The following is a 21,980-nucleotide window of genomic DNA, read 5'->3' as shown; positions in this document are numbered from 1 at the left end:
AGAAGATGGGAAAATGGGTTCCACATGAACTGAATGAAAGACAGCAGGAAAACCGAAAAACTACTTGCGAAATACTGCTCGCCAGATACAAAAGATAGTCATTTCTCCATCGAATTGTGACTGGCGATGAAAAGTGGATATATTTTGAGAATCCTAAGCGTAAAAGATCATGGGTAACTCCAGGCGAACCATCGACATCGACTGCAAGGCCAAATCGCCATGGACGGAAGACAATGCTCTGTGTTTGATGGGATCAGAAGGGTGTGATCTATTATGAGCTGCTAAAACCTGACCAAATCGTTAATACTGAACGCTACCGACAACAAATGATCGATTTGAATCAAGCTTTGCGTGAAAAACGACCAGAGTATAAAAAAAGGCAACACAAAGTGATTTTGCTTCATGATAATGCACCATCACACACAGCAAAACTGGTTAAGGAAACGATTGAGGCGTTTAGTTGGGAAATACTTTCGCATGCGGCTTACTCACCAGACTTGGCTTCGTCCGATTATTATTTATTTGCATCGATGGGACACGCACTTGCTAAGCAGCGCTTCACTTCTTACGAAAATGTACGGCTCGATGACTGGTTTGTCTCAAAAGAGCAACAGTTTTTTTGGCGTGGCATCCACAAATTGTCAGATAGGTGGGAAAAATGTATAGCTAGCGATGGGCAATACTTCGAATAAAATATTTTTTATCATTTTCATACAATAAACGTGTATTTTCTATACAAAAATTTCGGTTTCATATTTACATACCTGATACTTCTCCGTGCTATACGAGAAAACATCAAAGAAAATTTAAAAACGTAAATATACGATAATATCAATAGATTAGATGCTATAAATGGAAAACGAAGAAGTACGGGGAAATGACCGATACGACTCCCGGGTTAAGAGCGTCAAAATAACATTAAAATTTCGACGCGGGTAGAGCCACACGTTATCCCCACTCTGCCGCCGATTGTTATCGCTCCGCGTCGCGCAGTCGGAAGCTCGCGACAATCAACATTTCCAAAACATTGTGGACCTTTGAGATAACACTTGTTCTCGCGCGTCACGAAGTTTTTCATTGTGTCTCGAGCCGGCGAGCAAGACGCATGCCGCGGCGTATCGGAGCGTTCGTTATCGTTCGTTGAACGATTAAAACATTTCACTAACTCGTAAAACATTTGATTAACGGGTTCGTCGGCATCGCGTTAATTAACACGCATCTCTTCGATCCTTATCTACGCGAGTGTCAGTGCCACGACCGAGTATCCGGTGTGCTATGGCGAAGCCAGTCGGGAGACAGGATACTGGATTGGGAAAGCAGGATGCAGGACGTCGTATATTTCCAAAGTACGTCAAATCACTTATCATACAGGTACGTATTTACGTATTAACGATAAACGTATTACATTTTTGTCGGACGGATTTATCGGGAAGATACCCGAGTCGAAATTTTAATCGGTATTCATAGTCTGCCATCATTAAAAAATAATTCACGAATCTCTGACTATTCGCGTTAACCTGCTTTTGTACTTCATATAACAAATATTCATATCGACTAACAAACGATATCAAACAATTCATGTGTGAATACGAATGTGTAATTAATTATTTTCTCGATCAAAAATCTAACATAATTTACGATTATAAATATATATATATATCAACCTTATAATCTAATGTAAATCTTGCATATACTAATTTTTGGCGCTCGTATGCTCTTGAAGTGTAAAGGGTTTTTTTTATCTCATGTACTCAATTTGTGTAGCTTAGTAAATTATATAATTAATACATTGCTGACTAAAAATAAAGATTAAATGCAAGCATTGAATATTGAAGTTACAAACATTGAATATTGAAATTGCAAGTATTGGATGTTGAACGATTTGAAAAATATTAAGGTAATAAAATATAAATTTTAAAGTGAGTCTTTTTTAAGACATAAAGAAAACGGCATTAAGTATTCATTTGAATTATTATAAAGTAGGACAATATGACTTGTACATATCTCGAGATTCTTCATTCGACTTCAAGTTGGACAGAATTTGCAGGTTAATGCAGAATTAAAATTTCGGGATGTAAGATATCTCGTGTAGCTATAAGAATTAAGAATTTGCATCTTTGCGATAAACTTTGAGTGACGACTCACGTAAGCTTATGGAAATCAATGGAGTATGAACTCCGTGCAATTGAAGTTGTTACCTGACAATTGAATTTTCTTCTTGATCTCGACGATGTTTTTATTGAGCTCGTTCAACTTATTTTCGGCAACGGACAAAACCAAAGGCTCGGACATGTTTTCGCGAATGAGAAAGGGTTGCCCATGTGGAATCGACTTAACAACGTGGCTGGTCGTCCGGACGATCGATTTCCTCGCGACGCAGGGCCAAGAAACGCGGAGAATCGTTTCATGGCGCGTAATTTAACTAGAGTGAATACGAATGAACCAAGTATTACTGTATCGTTCCTTTTTTCTTTTTAACCAAGCTATTGTTGTCGCATCATATTTTCATCGCTATAAATTAAAGACAAATAGGAGTTTTAACTGCATAAAAATATTTATGTTCGATAAAACGTGATATACATGGTATGCACTGAGAATAAATACTTGAAAAATTTATTTTTGGGACACACAGTTTATTATTTCTGCGAATAGCTTTATATTCCACGAATAAATATTGAAATATTTTTTTCTCAGTGAGACTGCTAGGAAGTAACTCTGTGATTCGCGTCGCGTAATTTTGTTTCGGCGGAGGAACTGCCGCGGATGCGCGCGTAACGGTGATCATCAACGGCCGTGTGTCGATCTCTCCGTTCCGTTTTCCACGAGGAATCCTCGCCAATTGAACGTCAACCGTCGTTGCGCCCGACGAGAGACAATTACACCGTCGCGCTACGCCGCGCGCCGTCGTCCGGCAGGGCGCAGATGTTTGCAGTTCGACGATAAGGTTAACGGCACCATTAATAAGGCTAATGGGAAGCGCGTGTTTGCTGCTTCGTGCGCGCATCTCGCGTGCACAAAGGGCTTAAGGGGGCGATTCGTAAGGAAGGTTACGCGCGAGAACGAGAGAGAACTCGGCTCCACCGAATTATAATTCCGCATTTGTATTCGTTAAGGCGCTCCGGCCGCGCCTGGCGGCTAAGCCCGACGCGGCGGCGATGAATTTCGCATTACACGCAATCAAGCGCGGCCGAGTGGCGTTAATTAATGATGCGACGCGTTGCGCTCTTTTCCTTCGCTCTGCGCGCCGCGCGATGCCGTATCGATTCTCGAAGCAACGTCGTAACCGGCCTATTCACTGCGTGATATCCGTTTCGTGTGAGAGGGACAGATGTCGATATCAATACCAATGCCAGTAACGATATCGATCGCTGCTGCTCAATGCAGTTCAACGTAGCAGATTGAAATTCTCGAATCGGAATAAGCTGTAGTTTTACGTTTTTGTTGAACTCGCGTTACGAAAACGAATATCATAAATATTTACGGATTAGAACAAAAATTTATCATATTATATATTTTTTTGCATATTATATATTTTTTTTTATTATTATCTCATAATAATTTCATGATTAACCAACTTTTCTTTATCGACAACTGCAATTTATTATTTATATGTATGGGTCTCTTGCAGTTACAGTTAATTTTATATATAGTTACAGTTAATTTTAACTTACAGTTAACACGTTGAATGTCATGATAGTCATTGGTCATCGTTTCATTAGGTATAAAATGTAATTAATTGCATTTAAAACATCAATTATATAGAGAGTCAATGACACGCGATGTAACAGACACATACGTCTTGAATTTACTTATTCAGCGAATCTTTGGTGATTCGACTATCAGTCAAGCAATGGTGGCAATTTACTTTGCCATTTCGTCTTTAGACACTTGTTCATTAACACTTGTCCTTCGGATGTCGGTTGTTACACTTCTTTGTTTGTCATATTCTGTTTATATCATTATTCTGTTTACATTTTACATTTTTAACGCTTTTCAATTTGATATTCAATCTTGTGGAAGACGTATTAAAAATACCAACTCAGAAACCAAATCGAGTGCATCAAATATTTGAAATTTATGCACTATTCTCCAGAATGAAGATTCTTAAATTTTATTTTTATTTTTTAAATAGGTGTATTTTTTATATAAATTATATATTAATAGATTATTATATATTATATATATATATATATATTATATATTATATATTATATATAAATTATATATTAAAATAGAGAATTCCATTAACATTATGTGAGTTTGTTTTTACAAATTTTTTTAACACATTTATTTTTTAACTTCAAATAGGTTCATTAATTTTTAGAGAGATAGAAGATTTATTATTACATATTTTGTACAATGAACTATTCAATGAAGAAGTATCTACTAATAAATGTCTTATAAGAAAGTGGCATGTGATAAAGTGTTCATGAATTGTTAAACTTTTGTACAAACAATGGAAATCAATGCAATCAACGTGTTAATTATATCAGTTTAATAAAAAAGAAGAATTGATAATGGAACTTATGGATAATGGGAGACAATTGGTTTTATATGAGTAAACATTCTCATTTCTCACAAGTATGATAAGAAATCATATGAGAAATGATAATCCTGAATCTATCGAGAAGAATCTGTTTGCTTTGTGTGTTGTGACTTCTGCAGAATTCTCGCACGAGAAGCGTGACCAAAATGGTGAAAGATTCAGAACAGTTTTTCATGCCGTCGGTCTAATTAGGGTTGACTGTTCGCACGCGATTAAGGCGCTGCTGTTGAAAAAAGAAATATCAGGAATTAATTAAAGACATTTCTCACGCGAAATATAATGGGATCCGTCGTTAAGGATCCGTGAATAAAGCGCCGCATTAATTATCCTGGTTCAGCGATCGGCCGTTCTTCGGCGGAGAGATACATAATATAAATTGCCTGTGGTAGTGCAATCTCTTAATTCCCAATACTCACGTCGTGCATTCAATAACCGCGAATATTTATTTCCGCTCGCTCATATTCAATCTCTACGTGCGAATGTAAACAAGAATCACGTATCTGAAGAACAACAATTGCAAATTATTCACATTTAAACGTGTGTGTCGCACATTCCAGATAATTTTATTCCTCGTAGTGCACACAAGTCCTGTCAGAGCAAGAAAACTGCAACACGAGCTTTGTCGTCGCGTTCTTTCGATGACATAAACAAGTTTTCGCCGCTTCGATTAAAAAATTTAGAATAAAAAGGGCCGACGTGATTGCCTGTAAAGACTTACGAGACGCCTATAAAAATGTATAAACGATCCGTAAACAAAACTGTAAACAACTCGGCGGACATACAGACAGATGCGCGCTGCGGTCCTCCATTCCGTTCTAGCGGCGCGCTGATTCGCGGGTTCCGTCGGCCATCCCGCCGCGGCGTAGTAATACCTCGAGCGGAGGCAGGTGCGCGCGCACGGCGGGAACTACTTTCAGCGCGTTAAGCGAACAATAGGGATCCCAGAAGTGTCTCGGACGCGGTCGTGTTCGTGTACGTCGTGCCGTATGCTTTTTTACCCAGCGTAACCGTAACGCGAGCGTGCAGTTTGGACTGATATCGTCGACGGATTCGTGGCGACGCGCATCGCGGACGATGCGTCCGTTCGAGTGACGGCGTATCACCACGTCCTCCTCCTTCGTACGCAGCGAGTGTGCGCGCCGGAGAGTGTTCGTTCCGTTCGTTCGTTCGTCCGTCCGTCCGTCCGTCCGTTCGTTCGTTCGTTCGTTCGTTCGTTCCCCGAGTGTGTGCGTCCGTGTCCCCCCTCGATGAGTGTGTGTCTACCCGACGTGTGTGGATAACAAGAAGGTATTCACGTTGGCGTCATGTCGCTGCCACGGCAAACATTGGATTACGCGCTTGCGTTGCTCCTCGTCGCGGCGATACTCGGTGTGTCCGAGGTGTCTGGTGAGTCGAGTACACGCATACATCCGTATTTACGCGCCCCCGCCGGCCACGGAGCCGCCACATGTCGCGCTGCTAGGCAACAGGTCGAGGAACGACGCCGAGCGCCGGCGCGTTGGACGGAGTCGCGTCGTCGTCGTCGTCGTCGTTCAGCTGCCGACGACGCCGCTTCGTCGCTTGTCGACGTTCTCTCGTGCTCCTCGAGATCGCCCGGCCGACGCTGGTCGCCCCGTGTCCCTACGTCGGACATTGCTGTACGCTCGCCTTCGCTTTACTACCTGTCTCGAAAACGTCGGCCGTCGCCAGCCGATCGCGTGCGATCGCGTTCGATCTCGCGAACCTCTTCAGGTATTTCGCTTCGAATTGTACAGCCGCGCTCCGAACTCGCCGAGCGATCGATGATTCTCGGGAGCAACGGAAGTTTCCCCGAGCTTGCTCACTCGTTCCCTGGAACGGGAATAAAGAGAAGCAAGAACAATCGACTGTCACGTTTGACAGGTCGGTACGTGCGAAGGTGAGCGTCGCGGTTGTTTCGAAAACAACGAGCTGGATCGCACGTGGCGTTGGCATTTTAAAACAGCACAGTGGTGCTCACACTCGACGACTGTCTGTGAGTTTTCATTCGGGTTGGCAAACCCTGTGGGACAGGTGCCCAGCCCCGCTTTCCAGGAAGCGAGCCTTCCCTCCCTTCTGCACGTTAACGCGCTCCGACTCGACATTTCGCTGCTCCCCCGGTATTTGCGAGCGTGCCCCACGAAATAGGGAGCCGTGCGCGCTCCTCCTGCGGGGACCGCATCCTGTGTTTTGACCCTCTTCCGACTGAAACGCGCTCGACGAATACGAGCTGGCTCTACTGTGGAATTATCGAAACGATATTATTCACTTCTTGTCGACAGTAAGTAGATAGATTTCGTGTCGAAAGAGTGCCAATGATAAAACAATAATTATTAACCCATTCGTCACCGAAAGACACGGCCGCGAAATTGTCTTTTGTAAGTGGGAAGTGTCATTGATATTTCCACTGATTGATCTTCCGATTGATTCAGTGAGCAAACGTAACGTCTTTGTTGTTTACTTTTTGCGTGGTATTTTCTTCTCTTTCTCTCTCTCTTTCTAAACTCGCAAACTGATATCTGTCGGATATGTATTTGGGAACTATTCTTTTTGCAATAGGTGATTTTTATTTTCTTTTTCGACCTTCTGACTTGTTTTGTTAGAGGTGTAATCTGACGTTTTTTGGGAAAGATCTTGATGACGACTTGAGACCTAAAGTATACCCGTCGCGAATTAAGCGCATTGGGAACTAATGAAACGATAGTTAGGCGCATTCATTGATAATCGTACGTTGTGATGTAATCATCGAGCGCGATAATAACGCGCTCACTCTGGAAATTAGGTAAGTGCAGCGTGCGAAACTTAAGTGCTACCTTCCAATGCGCGTACTTCGCGAAAAAGACGTTCGTACAGGTAATAGTCCAAGTGGTCAACGCTGCCGAGAGACCGGTCTAAATCGTTCGGGTGGGAACTCCACGCTTTTTACGTCCGAAATCGGGCGTTTTGCCGCGCGCGCGATAATCCGCGAGCGTCGCGATGATTTGGCAGAAAACGGAAATGACACCTGTGAGAACGTGACCTTTCGCGAAACGCGGGATCTCGCGCTTGTGATAAAATTTGCTAACGCGATATGTCGTAACCGTGCGAGTGCGATGTCGCCCGACGAATGCAGACAATGTTGCGGAGAAATTGCTCCGAAATAAATACTTTGCGAATAAGCAAAATACTTGCATGATGCATTAAAGGAAAGAAATTAATTCTAGATATTAGCTCTGAATTAGCTCTAGAGAAAGTTCCGTAATTAAATGGCTTCTTGCGATTAAATTGCTGAGCGCCACATGAGACGTCAAAAAGTGTTTACGCAACATTGAGAGAACTTGGACTGAGTGTTGCGGCCTTTAATTACTCGCGATACTATACTCTCTGTGGATGTAATAGCGATTATGTCGCGATCGAGTTGGTGGGTGTATCATTTTTAATCCAAACATTGCACTTCGATAATACACGAGTTTATAGTTTTCTCTGTTAAATGCTCGCCCGATGGGAGTCAGTAGGGGATAATGGTCGACGCGCGTTGTGCTTAGGTAAATTTCTATCTTTGACTTTTCGCCAGGACATAAATCGTAGCTTAACATGACGTAACACTTACGTCGGCCAATGAACGTTGCCGCATACGTATCGTTGTAAGACACGGCTGGTGAAGTGAAGTCGGTAAAATCTAAACGGCAAAGACAGGAGAATAATTACGATCCATTCCCGTTATCGCGCTGTTCCGCATTGTCTCATACAATCGTGATAAAATCATATCCCAAACAATCGATGGTACTTCCTGTCGGGTTCACCTAGTAACATAAACAACGTTATCGCATAATTAATAACGAGATACGGACTTTCGTAAATATGCGAAATGTCAGTGTAATCTTCGAGACGCAATTGATGTTATTTACGCACAAGCACAAAGTATTTTCTCCGCTCGCACATCAATTATATTTCTATTTATTCCTATCTTCGTATTAAGTCTTTGTTAACTGTGTTTTCGCGTTAGAAATTTTATATAATCTGAATCTGAAATACTGAAAAAAGAATACTCGAAAATTTATTTGTGGAATAAAAGTTTAATTTATAGAAATGAATTTTATATCCCTCAAATTAATTTTCAAGTATTTTTTTCGATGCATGGAGAAAATATTATAAAAAAGAGAGAAGTTTTCTTCTTTCATATAAATTCTTTTTAATTTGACTAAATGTTTTTAGTAGTGCCTCTAAATTTGACTTAATGTTTCTAGTAGTGCCAGAAATAGACTGTAAATCAAATCTACGCTGAAAAAAATATTTAAAAATTTATTTGTAGGATATAAAATTGATTCATATATAGAAATAAATTTTATTTAATAAATAAACTTTATATTTCACAAAAATAAACTTTATGCCACAAAGAAATTTTTAAGAATTTCTTTTTCAGAATGTATTGTTAAGGAGCAAATTATAAATTATAACAAAAAATTTTTTTTAAATAACAGGTAGAATAACAGATAGAAAATTCTAATGAATAACATAGAAAATTCTTTAATAGTACATTTCAATTCCTAAAATAGCACATAAAATGAAAAGATGATAAATTACTGCGAAATATCGATCTGTTCCTCAGTTACAAAATCATATAGCAACTTTTATCATAAAATTCTTTCCATGTATGTATTTTCTTCGGGAGTTACTTTTGCAATAAACAGATTAAATTTGACAGACCTAGAAGTAGAATTTCATTCCTAACCTAGCTTGCCACGATTTCAAGACAAGTGATCGAGACAATATGTTTTTCCCGCTCATCGGACTATCCTTTATTTATCAGCGCGTTCCGCCCCATGTGATGTAATTATTTACAGTTTGCGTTGCGGCGTGCCTCAGTGTTAGAAATGACCGAATCTAATTTCGTAGACATTAGTCTGGTATAGCGAGGGTCGCGAGAGTATTTCGCGACTCGATCGGCTTGATAGTCGCTCCGAGGAGTTGACGGCGGGCGAGGACTTCGTCCTGAGAGAGACTCGCTCGCTGTACCCCGCGATACTCTGGATGCGGCATGGCGGCGGTGGCGTACTCCAGACGCTCGCCGCTCTTATGTTCTCAGGCTTTCTCTTCTCTCTCTCCTTAGAAACTGATCCGCCCGGACTTAACGTGCTTTCACACGAGACGGCGTTCGCCGCGCGAGACAGTCGGTTGGGCAGCAGGGAGGGGAGAGACGGGGGGAATTTACATATCGCGATATAATTAAGAAGACTGTCGCGATCGGAATGACGTCGATTTGCCGGACAGCATCCGGATCGGATCGCGTACGAGGCGCGGATTATCGTGTCGCGATCGTCGTTTTCGCGAGAGTCACGGCATACATCGGCCTGTATCGTCGAGGCCCCCTTTTTGCCTTTTAAACGGCCATTCTAACATGGAATATCTCGTCCTGCCCCCCCATCCCCCTCATGTCCTTCCGCTTGAAAGTGGCATGAGGTAAAGTCGCGAAAATTACTCGGGACGAGTAGCGCGATCGTGAAAAAATTCGGTTATCGAGAGGCACTACCCACGCCATTCTAAATGCAGACGCAATTACATCGCAAATGTATACATATCGCGATAAATTACGAAGTCGTCGTTCTCGGCCTTCAGAAAGAGAGAATAAGAATCACGTAGCCGGCGCCAGTTCCTTAATGGAAAAAAGGACATTTTCCGGTTTCGCAATAGAGCTCGCTTGATTTGCATTTCAGTCTTGCGCGCGCGCGCGCGCGCCATAATTGAAAACTCGGTGAATTAAAGTCGACGCTGTTAGCATAACTCGTAGGCCGCGGCGGCGGTGGCGGAGGCGAATCGATTTGGTCGATTTCGCGTCTTCGTGAGTAGCGCATAGGCTCAATTAAAAACACTAATACGTTCCTCGCGCTCCTCCTTTTTGCGCTCCACTGCGACGAGCTAACTATAGACCCACGTAACGTGCGAGAGGTAGTAACTGCAGGAAATCGGCTCGGTACCACTCCCGGGACATTCGAAACCTTCGCGACTTAGAAACCGTCGTCGTGCGATCGACCTGCAACCGGTTTCTCGTTCCCTTTCATCGGTTCAGGCCGGCACACGGGCCTCTGCACACGTGCAACCGGCTGTGCACACACATATACCACGCGCGCGCACGCACACTCTTGCACACACACACACACACACGCACGTCGCGTTGGGAAACGCGTACACCACAGCAGCGTGGCCGTACGTGTACAGCTGTTGCCGCTTTCGTTTCCATTGACTTGCGCGCGTGGTATTTTCACTAATCTCGCTGCCGAGCGCAGAAGATGCCGCCGCCGCGTCAGCTGTTAGGCCGCTGCTGCATCAGCTCGGTGTTGTTACTGGTCTCTATTGGGCGTGTTCTTTTTATTGGAGCGTGTCGCCCATTTCGGGAGTCAACGACATTTCGAAGACCGCGGTCTGCACGCGTCGACTATGCTTCCAAGTTTGCCAATTGTCTCATCTAAGAAAAGATAATTACAGAAACACTTCCGTGTTTCCACTACCAGTATCAGATGGGTCACATGAAATAGTAATCGTAATTATAAATTAGCGCAGAAAATTTGTCAATTAAAAAAAAATATATATTTATAATTTCATTTTTAGAAAGAATCCTCTTATATAGCTTTAAGAAAATTCTTTTAAAGTCAAAGGGAAAATATTCTAAACACAATGTCAAAGTTAGAAGAATTTCGTCTTTTATGTATGTCTTCTTTTTAATAGGAATTTCTTTTAGTAAGAAGACATTCTGCTTTAAGTAAACGTATTCTTTTTGACTCAAAAGAGAATAATATCTAGTAGATTTTTAATTAATAGTTTGCTTCATCAGAAGAGGAATACTTTTTCGGTAAAAGTTCTCGCTTAGAATATGAAGCTACAAGAAACAGCATCGTGCAATTAAAGTCCTCTTTCTTTGGGCATTAGAATATTTTCCTTCCAGCTTCAGAAGAATCTTTTGGAAGCTATAAGAAGATTCCGCTAAGATGGAGATTATATTTTTTGGAATGCCAAATTGTGTCAATCGCACGAAGTCGAGAGTTGCGAGTCGAGTAACTTCCATCGCGACATCGGGTAATATCTCTCAAATCGCTGAATTTAATAAGTTAAACTAAATTTGACTAAAGATCACGTCTGCGGCATGACTTGTTCGTCCGGAATATATCTATTAAAAAAAAAATATCGTTGCAGACGCACATGATAACATATAAACTATAAGATAGAATCGTAGAGAAGGGATCCAATTAAAAGCATAATTCGACAGGCATCCTTCGCGTCGATCCTGTCGAGCTCCAGGATCCGCAGCGAGTGGCCGCGCGCGGAGTCGCGTATATCTTCTAATCTAATCCGACGGGCCCCCAACGTTTTTCCTTTCTGTCCGTCCGTTTTTTTCCGTCGAAGACGACGACTGCGGGTATCGCGCGGCATCTGCTAACTAAAAGGGCAAGATCTCAGCGTCGTCGTTCTGCGATAACCGGCCCGGGCATTTGCATTCGTCTTCGCGCCCCTTTCGCGCGCTTAGATGCTTCTAGCGTAAAACCGCATAATTAAGGACCCTCGCTACCGCGTACGTACGTCCATCCGCCCGTCCGTCCGTCTGTCTTTTCGTCCGTTCGTTTCTCGCTGCCACTTAGGTCGTCCCGCTCGCGGAAGGATCCGAGAAAGAGAGAGAGAGAAAGGCTCGACGGTATCGCGGAAGAATCGAGGAAGGATCGAGGATTGTGCCGTCAGTCAACGCGCGGGACGGCGACGAGGATCCTTATAAAGGATCGCGCGAGGATCTATACGTTGCAGAACGCGCAATGCAGATTCCGTGAGGGGTCTTGGTCGGATTCGCACGCACACGCACGCACACACACACACACACACACACACACACACACACACACACACACACACACACACACACACACACACACACACACACACACACACACACACACACACACACACACACACACACACACACACACACACACACACACACACACACACACACACACACACACACACACACACACACACACACACACACACACACACACACACACACACACACACACACACACACACACACACACACACACACACACACACACACACACACACACACACACACACACACACACACACACACACACACACACACACACACACACACACACACACACACACACACACACACACACACACACACACACACACACACACACACACACACACACACACACACACACACACACACACACACACACACACACACACACACACACACACACACACACACACACACACACACACACACACACACACACACACACACACACACACACACACACACACACACACACACACACACACACACACACACACACACACACACACACACACACACACACACACACACACACACACACACACACACACACACACACACACACACACACACACACACACACACACATACACGCGCGCGTGCAAAAGAAACGATTTTCAGGCGAGCAACAGCGCCAGCAACGTTCGCCCGGAACAACGTCCGCGACCTTAGAACGTCGATTAGAGGGACGTGCGAGGAGGCAGTTGCTGGGAGGATTTTGCTGCCGGATCCGCGCCGCTGTCCGCCTCGTCGCTCGACTCACCGACGTGAATTCCGCGCGCTCCTTTTTATTATTTCGACGGTAGATGCCCGCGGAGGAGATGCCGATCGTGTTTCTTGCTGCGCTCCCGAGAATCTTCCTGTAGTTCGACTCGCTCCTATCGTGGCCGATGGTCCATTGCGCGTTTCGACGATCTTTACCACGTTTATTACGAGCCCAGTTGTTCCGAAAAGCTCCGATTTTTATTAATAAAAATTCATCCTTACCTTCAATGAAGAACATCATGAAATTTTTAGATTTAACATTTTAAATGTTTTGACTTGCAGAAACATACGAGAGTCTAGATTGCATTTTTGCATCGTCCAAAGCACGTTTCAGATATTAGAGATTGAGGATTGTTAATCACTTAATTAATATTTACTTTCATCAATCGATAAATCGTCAATCAATTAAATTATGCACGCAATTCTTAAACGCAATAGACCAGTCATTTTATTGTTAGTCATGCTCAGTGAGCAGGCATTGAGTTGAAGACTTGCTACTTTGCTTCTGATACTCTACTTTTTCGCACAAAAGAATTTACCAGAAAAATGATAAATATTTTGCACCAGCTTGATATATCACGATTGATATTTCACGATTCTCGTAAAAGGATTCTCGTGATCCGCTCCATACTTTAGTACAAGAAATCACGCGGTCCGCGATGTGTTAATTTCCAGTGTCTTGTTTGATACACGCGCGGGCACAAGATACATTGCTTCCCAAGAGTAACGCGAACGACCGTTCCTTCGCTGGTGCGCGAAATCGTCTGGCCGTTTAATTTCGTCGCGTTGCCTTATCTCGGGAGGAGATAGATCGCGTCGCTCTGTTCCCTCGCTATCCTCCCACGCCCGACGGATGCTTTTTGCGACATGCCGGCCGACGGGCAGAGATCCCTCATCGCGAGACGACGACGCGCTGGGCCCGTGTGAGGTCCGACGTGGTGAAGAGGAGCGCGAGAAACGATCCGAAAAGAAGCGGCAGGACGGACGAGCTGCGAGATCCGCGCGGTGAGAAGAAGACCACCCGGCCATGCCGCGCGGCGTGCGCAGAGCGCGCACACGTGGAAGCGGTTACGCGCAATCCGGATTCGTATCGCTTTAAAGCGGTTACTACTTCCTCGTGCGCGAGAGCGCGCGGACCAAGGATCCTTGTTCGTCGATCGCGCCGGTTTTTCCCAAGAGCGGACGAGGATAAGCGCGCGTTCCGCGCCGCACCGGGTCAATGCGATCGTATCTATTAATCATGCTGGTCGGGGAGAGAGAGGAAGGAGCTCCTGCCCAGCATCCTCGTCTCGCTCTGCGTCGGCGTAAGAGCGCGCACGGTCTGATAGATAAATGGCAATGAGCGCGCCGCGAATGCTTTACACACGGCTAATCGTCGACTGACTAATATTTAACTCCTCGCCAGCCGCGAACGGTCATGGGAAAGCCGCCGTTGAAACCGTCGCGTTTTCGCCGGGTCCGCGAAATTCGATCGTATCGGCGCGATACGACAGAAGTCCTCTCCTCGCCCCACGAAGTTGCCGTCTGCAGAAATTGCTGTTGGATATTGAACGATTAAAATTGTCCTTCGCTCAAATAATCGGTGAATCAATCGTCAAAATTCATCAATTCTCACGTATGAACTTACAAATAATCTTATCGGTCAATGAACTTGATTATCAATCAAACTTTGACACGAGTAATTACACACTGATTAATAATTAATTTTGTCAATCGATCAACGGGCAACAGAAATGATTATCAATCAAATTTTGATGTGATTAATTTCATCAATCAATTAAATTACTGGTGATTACATACATGAAGATTGGATAATTTCGATCGTTGATTCGCGTATTATTTCAGTCGAAGAATTTCATCGATTAATGCCTAACACTTGAGAAAATCGACGAATTTTGATCTCGACTCTGTTCACATCAGTCGAGTTCCAGTTTTCACACTTCACAATTCTCAATTTTAAACGCCTGGTTTGACACGGACTTCACGGCTCCGAAGAATTCCACGCGTCTTCAGGTAACAGAAACCTCTTAAAGATGTCATAAAGACGCCGAAAGGAGGCTTCGCCGAAAAATGTCTGAAAAAGTAGAATGCCTTTAAAGTATCTTTGAGAAGTTTGTGCTACCTCCTGGGTCGTTATCCTTTCGTCGGTCTCGAATGATACGTCGGTAGTACGACGCGCTTGACGTCTCGTCGACATATCGTCCACGTGGACTTTTTCTCCGTTGCCTTGCGATGCATACTTTTTTGCGGCCACTCGTTAAAATCGAGCGCGCGATTTAAGGACGGTCGAATGCACGCGCGAGAATCCGAGTAGGCGAGCGCGTTGGTCCTCCTGTCGATTGTTATCATCGCGTTATGGCTAGCTGACGTTTCCGAACGGCGATCGCGAACGAGAGGAATGGGAACGTATCGCTTGAAACGCGCGGCCCTCCCCTTCCTCTCCCCCTCGTCCTGCCGCCAATTAAAACACACGAGGCTCGTTTTACGCGCCGCGACGCGGGCGATCGCTGAATTCGCACTATTAATTTACGCCGTAACGGGTAGCGGCACGATAACGAGCGCGCGCCTGAAACGACGAGCCTTTTACAATCAGCGTCGTGGAACGATGCCTTGATTAATTTTTCACGCGGTCAGCGAAGCCTGTGTGTCTGAAAGCCGAGGCCCCCCTTGGCAGACACGGCTTGTTGGCTCATATTACACGCTCGCGCGACGGAACAATCGAAAGCCGCACTTATACGATGCTAACATTCCATTAAACGCGCCAGCTGCCGCCTCGCCGATTAATCGTGCTGGAATTTTTAATCAGTCGCTTACGTTCGCTTCTTTATGATCTTTTCAAAATGTTTTAATCATCGATATACCTTTCCTCCTCCTTACGACTTTTGTCTACTTGAAATCATTTTTCGTTCCCGTTGCGTATTGCCCGCGTTTGAAGCCCGCCATAACCGAGAAACTGAGCCGATACGCACCGCTTTCGTGAATCGCGGCGCGAGGATGGGCGCGAACGCGAGAGAGAGGATCATCCGGAAGTTACGTCAGGTCCTCTTTCCGAGGCAGCGCAGCGGCGGCGGGTCTCTCCCCGAGTTGTTGGCGCACATAACGAGGAAGAATGACGCTTTAGCGTGAGCGTAGCGGTAATGGCAGTAGTAGCTGGAGCAGTCGCAGCAGCAGTCTTTCGCAACTCGCAAGTGAGAAACACCGTTCCTACGGAGTCCCATCGCGAAACCTCCGCGGCCGAACCGCGCCGCTGCTGCTGCTGCTTTCGCTTGTATTCGCGAGCGTGTGAGCGTCCGTGTGCGCCGCCGACTTATCAACCACCTTCGCTCCCACAAACTAGTCGCCCGCGATCTCGCCGAATGATAACGCATGCCTCGCGCGTTGTCCCGCGCTTTCACGCTGATTGGCCGGCTTGACTTTAATTGGGCGCCTCCATTCCGCGAGAACGCAGGAAGCAGCGCGCGCTCTCCGCCACCACCACTTCAGACAATTCGATTTTCTTAACTCTCTCTACTGCCCACTGTGATTCTAAAGTCACAATCCAGTTTCATTATTATTTATCTCCGGTACGAATGTTTCTGTTTTGACCGATATGACGTGAAAGTCATAATATGGCTGCCTTTTTTTAGTGTGTTGGCAGCGATAGTAATTGCCCAATGTGACTTCAGAGTCACAAACCTATTTTGGAAAAATAAAAAATTAGAAAAGTAAAATTTTACCTTATAATATGTGTTAAGTACTTTAGTTTTGAACATTCTATGTATATGAAAAATTTTTTAGACATGAGAAGTTAATTTGAGCAATACAGGGTTAAATTCGTGTCGCGCGTTCTCCAATCGGCTCTGAGAAATTTACGATCGGTATGTCGAAAACACGCTCGTTCTTCTCACTCTCGGCGATGCTACTCGGACGACAACACCTTTCGCGTTAATTAGCGTTCCTGCCGACAAGGGATTGCGCAATCGTGGAGATCGTCTCGACGTGCGTATCCCTGTTAACGCGCCGCGCTAATTGGAGCAATTTTTACCGGCGGTAATTAAGGCATGCACCGTTAATATATTCGAGAGCTGTCCCCGATTTTATGACCGCGAAACAGAATTTCCCTCATCCTCCTCCTCTTCGCCATCGTCCTGCAGTTACTTATTTATAAATAAGTGTACACGTGTCTGTGTGCATGTATCTATATGTGTGTGAGTATGTATAATAGAAGTTAGTTTTCTCCATTTCTTACCGCTGAGAATTCCGCGGTTGAGATTTGAGAGCGCGTTGAGAGGGAAATTTACACACGCGGTAACGGATCGTTCAGCCGTAGCGACGCGATCGCACGAAACTCGGCCGCACGTAATCGAGCTATGCAAAATGGCGAGAAGTGCGTGTATGCAAACGAACAAACGCAGCTGCAGCGTGCATTGTCGCGGAAGAAAGTTACGGCCGGCCGGTAATTCCGTCGCGAATTCATTTCCTATCCAGCTAATAAAATCGCGGGTCGTTCGCGGACGGAGTCACGATTTGATTTCCCGGGAAACGTGAGGGACCTCCCGCCCCTCTTCGTCGCCTGCCTCACTCCCCCGTGTGTTTCGTCGCCGCTCTAACTGCCAGCACTCTCTACGAAAACGTGACTTTCTCGTATCCCACCCGCGCTCGCACATACAGTCCCATTGTGTAATGGTCCTTGAACCAACATCGACCAGCAGCTGGTCGGCGGTCTCCCACGCCCCGTCACCGAACAGCACGAGTCCTCGCGGGGATTCCCAGGATTTGAGGTACGTTTTCCCTGGCCACGTCGTGGCGCCGTCACTTACAAAAGCGTCACCAGCCGATTATGCGTTTTTTGCATCGCGTACCTTCGAGAAAATTACGAGCATTACGCGAAGAACCGGCAGCGTCCCGCACTCTCACCTGAGATCCTTTCATCGGATTCTTTTCATCGCCGTGCGAACGAAACCGGGGAAGAACGAGATCGAACAATCGCGGGCGAACCGAAAAGCTGTACGCTAATTTCACATCCACACGTATTATATAATAATTTTCACTAATATTAATGCTCTTTCAGAGCACTGTTCGCTTTGAGATGGTGACTTGCGGTGACACGCAAGACATTTGTATACGGAAAAAGAAGATAAAAAAAAAGATCTGTTACATATGGACAACTAAACATAATTTGCTGTATTTCTGCCACTTTTTCTTTACTGCAGGAGCCAATTTCCTTGCTATGATAACAAGAAAATCTGCTCCTGCAATAAAAAAAGTAGCTAAAGCAGTAAATTATTTTTAGTTGTCCATCTATAGCAAATTTGCTACGTTAGCTACTTTTTTGTTGTAGGAGCAGATTTTCTTGTTATCTTAACAAGAAAATAGGTTCCTGCAGCAAAGAAAAAGTTGCTAACACAGCGAATTATATTTAACTGTTTATATGTAGCAAATTAGTTTGCTGCTGCAGCAAATTATTTTTTTCCGTGTAGGCATTTGCAAAACAATTTCGTTGGTGCAATTGAATTTTCAGTTACTATTGGATGAAAAACTCTTTTGTAGGAATAGAAGATTTCTATTCAGCCGATTACGCTCTCAGTTACCTCAATCGAGTTTTCAGGCCGCTGAATGTTCAGACGCACATTTTCGATCACAGTGATAGAGACATTATTCCTCGTCCAATCCCTTTTCAGCTAGCCGAACTGAAATTAGTTCTCCGTGTATGATATTATCGCGCACATCTCAAGCAATTTTTCTCGAAAGAAGGAGATAAGTTTCGCAAGTTTCATGATTAATTAAACGAGAACTGACGCGTTAATTGAACGACTCTCTGTCCGAGTAACATTTGACCAACACTGACATTTCGAACTGGTCCGCCGACGTTTCCCAGCGCGGGGCTCGCTCCACGATCGACCGTCGCTTAAATTCAAGTTATTATGGTTGTCCAGGCGGATCCGTGCCGTTTTGTTTCCCCGGTAATGATGATCGCGCGCGACACTCGTCAATCATCATCGTCGTCGGTCGTGCATTTCCGTCAGGCTTGGCCGAGCGAGCAAGTGGCTGACAACGGAATCGCGCTCTCCTTCTCGCCGTGTTTTCCGTCGCCATCCCGTGGCGTGTCGTGGCATATGCCTTTCTGCGCTACGACGGGGAACGATCTCGCACGCATGCCACATAGCGTGGAATCCGCCTATCGACGACGATCGCACGTGTAATCGCGTCGATGCGAGAGCACGTCATGCCGTTTGATCGCGGCCGCGCTCGCGCGTGTCCAACCGTGTACACCTTACGCTCTACACGCATTTTCTGCACAAACATTTCACGCCTCGCGTTCTCGTTCAGCGGAAAGCAAGGTTGCTCGTGCTTCGTCACGCGTTGACGTCAAACACGACAACTCATGTTAGATAAACGAAAAGCGCAGGATATCGATTAGAAACATAGAATTTAAAGAGATGTGTGATAGCAGCTTTTTCGTAGTTTGCAAATTTTTCTAATTTAGTTTTACAGAACCGCAAATTCTTGTACAGTATCAAAGTACTGTACTCTCTAAATTCTCGCCCACACTGAGAGAAAAATGTATGATATTTGGAACTATAATGGCATAGTAAAAATATTATAGTTAGGAATATAATTTTTATAGTAAATGTTACTATAATATTTGTAATATTTACAATATGTTACTTCTTATGTTACTCTTTAAATTTTTTGGAGTGGAATCTCGCTCGAAATCGTGAGAGGGAACGTTTCATTTGAGCTTAGAGTGGATTCTGACTCGATACGAGTCAATTGTTTCAATCAATTCGAATGAACACGACCTTGTAACAATGAAGTGCATCAGATTCACGAAATATAAGAGACGCTTTTATAACCACCATTTTCATGTGGCATTTGTAGCTAACTTTGCATTCTATTTTCGCTTTATGTAAAAAATTGAAAATTTATATACGTGAAGTAGAAGTTGAGTCTCTATGACGATCTGTGAGGAAGTGTGACCAGAAATCTCGCCCAGTAGCACTGGTAACATTCAGAGGAGATGACGTACACAAGCGTGTCCGTGTCATGTGCTCTCTGAACTTAGTTCAGAGAATCTCTTCTCAATACCACCGATGCTACTGCACTGAGAGAAAAAAATAGTTGGAATAACTATAATCTCACTATATTTTATAGTTTTGGCCTCAAACATATATTTATAGTTTATTTAAACATGAAGATATAGTAGAATGAACACAGATTTATAGTCACCATCTTATTACTCTATATATATGGTAAAGCACCTTTTGGGAATATAGTTACATGTACCTATATTTGCCAAATATCCAATTGTATTGACTATATAAAATAGTTAATTTCTCTTACCATTCAATATTTGTCACGTTACCATATTTTTTATTTCAAATAATTATAATTCTTGATAAAAATTTTACACGGGTCAGTTATACTATACTTATATTGTAAATATTACAAATATTATAGTAACATTTACTATAAAAATTATATTCTTAACTATAATATTTTTACCATGCCATTATAGTTCCAAATATCATACATTTTTCTCTCAGTGTGGGCGAGATTTCTGGTCACACTGCTGTGAGAACGTCATAGGATCGTCAGAATACAATCTGGAAGACTAAACAAAAGAAATTTGAAAGCTACGATTTGGTTGCACATATGATTTGCTGCTAATTACCAGAGAAAATATTGTAATAAAAATTACAATACAATTTTAGTATTCCATAAATAGACTAGCACTATAATGAAAATTCTAATAAGATACAGTAAAAGTGACCATGCACTGAGAGAAAAATGTAGGATATTTGGAACCATAAAAAATAGTAAAAAGATTATAGTTAGAAATATCATTTTTATAGTAAATGTCATCATAATGTTTGTAATATTTACAATATAAGCATAGTATAATTGACTCGTATAAAACTTTTATCAAGAATTATAATTATTTGAAATAAAAAATATAGTAAGATAGTAAATATTGAATGGTAAGAGAAACTAACTATTTTGTATAGTCAATACAATTGGAATATTTGGCAAGTATAAGTATATATAACAATATTTCCAAAGTGTGCTTTACTATACACATAGAGTAATAAAATGATGATCTGTAAATCTGTGTTCATTCTGCTATATCTTTATGTTTAGCTAAACTATAAATATAGGCCAAAATAAACTATAAAATATAGTGAGATTATAGTTATTCCAACTATGTTTTTCTCTCAGTGTGAACACAATAAAAATTGCTATAAATCTAGTAAAAATTGATCATATTTATCATGATCATTTTTACTAAGTTTTATTAAAATTGTATTATAATTTTTACTACAATATGTTTTCGATATACATGTTCTTTTTCACCTGCATTTTTCAACTTCTCACACTGAGAGAAAAAAATAGTTGGAATAACTATAATCTCACTATATTTTATAGTTCGTTTTGGCCTCAAACATATATATATAACATTATAGTTCATCTAAACATGAAGATATAGTAGAATGAACACAGATTTATAGTCACCATCTTATTACTCTATATATATGGTAAAGCACCTTTTGGGAATATAGTTACATGTACCTATATTTGCCAAATATTCCAATTGTATTGACTATATAAAATAGTTAATTTCTCTTACCATTCAATATTTGCCACCATACCATATTTTTTATTTCAAATAATGATAATTCTTGGTAAAAATTTTACACGGGTCAGTTATACTATACTTATATTGTAAATATTACAAATATTATGGCAACATTTACTATAAAAATTATATTCCTAACTATAATATTTTTACTATGCCATTATAGTTCCAAATATCATACATTTTTCTCTCAGTGTAAGTCG

The 21,980-nt window shown here is 42.9% G+C and overlaps 2 protein-coding genes across 3 annotated transcripts in view; one reads left to right on the top strand and one right to left on the bottom strand.

Moving 5' to 3' along the window:
- The window catches only part of LOC116853885 (protein Hook homolog 3), a 13,212-nt gene extending 10,920 nt beyond the window's left edge, over positions 1-2,292 (bottom strand). The window contains exon 1 of the mRNA XM_032835199.1: positions 2,199-2,292. Within this exon, the coding sequence (XP_032691090.1) occupies positions 2,199-2,292 (94 nt within the window). The remainder of the gene's footprint in view (positions 1-2,198) is intronic.
- Positions 2,293-5,494: 3,202 nt separating this feature from the next.
- Positions 5,495-21,980, top strand: part of LOC116853874 (neurogenic locus Notch protein) — a 374,683-nt gene continuing 358,197 nt past the window's right edge. For both annotated transcript variants that reach the window (XM_032835177.1, XM_032835168.1), the window contains exon 1: positions 5,495-5,932. In XM_032835177.1, coding sequence (XP_032691068.1) covers positions 5,851-5,932 — 82 coding nt within the window. In that variant the 5' untranslated portion in view covers positions 5,495-5,850. The remainder of the gene's footprint in view (positions 5,933-21,980) is intronic.

Source organism: Odontomachus brunneus, unplaced genomic scaffold (assembly GCF_010583005.1).
Source record: "Odontomachus brunneus isolate Ranch 3 - 2012 unplaced genomic scaffold, Obru_v1 Obru_scaffold_001, whole genome shotgun sequence".
NCBI classification, from domain to species: domain Eukaryota; kingdom Metazoa; phylum Arthropoda; class Insecta; order Hymenoptera; family Formicidae; genus Odontomachus; species Odontomachus brunneus.
This window is presented reverse-complemented; position numbering and strand designations above follow the sequence as displayed.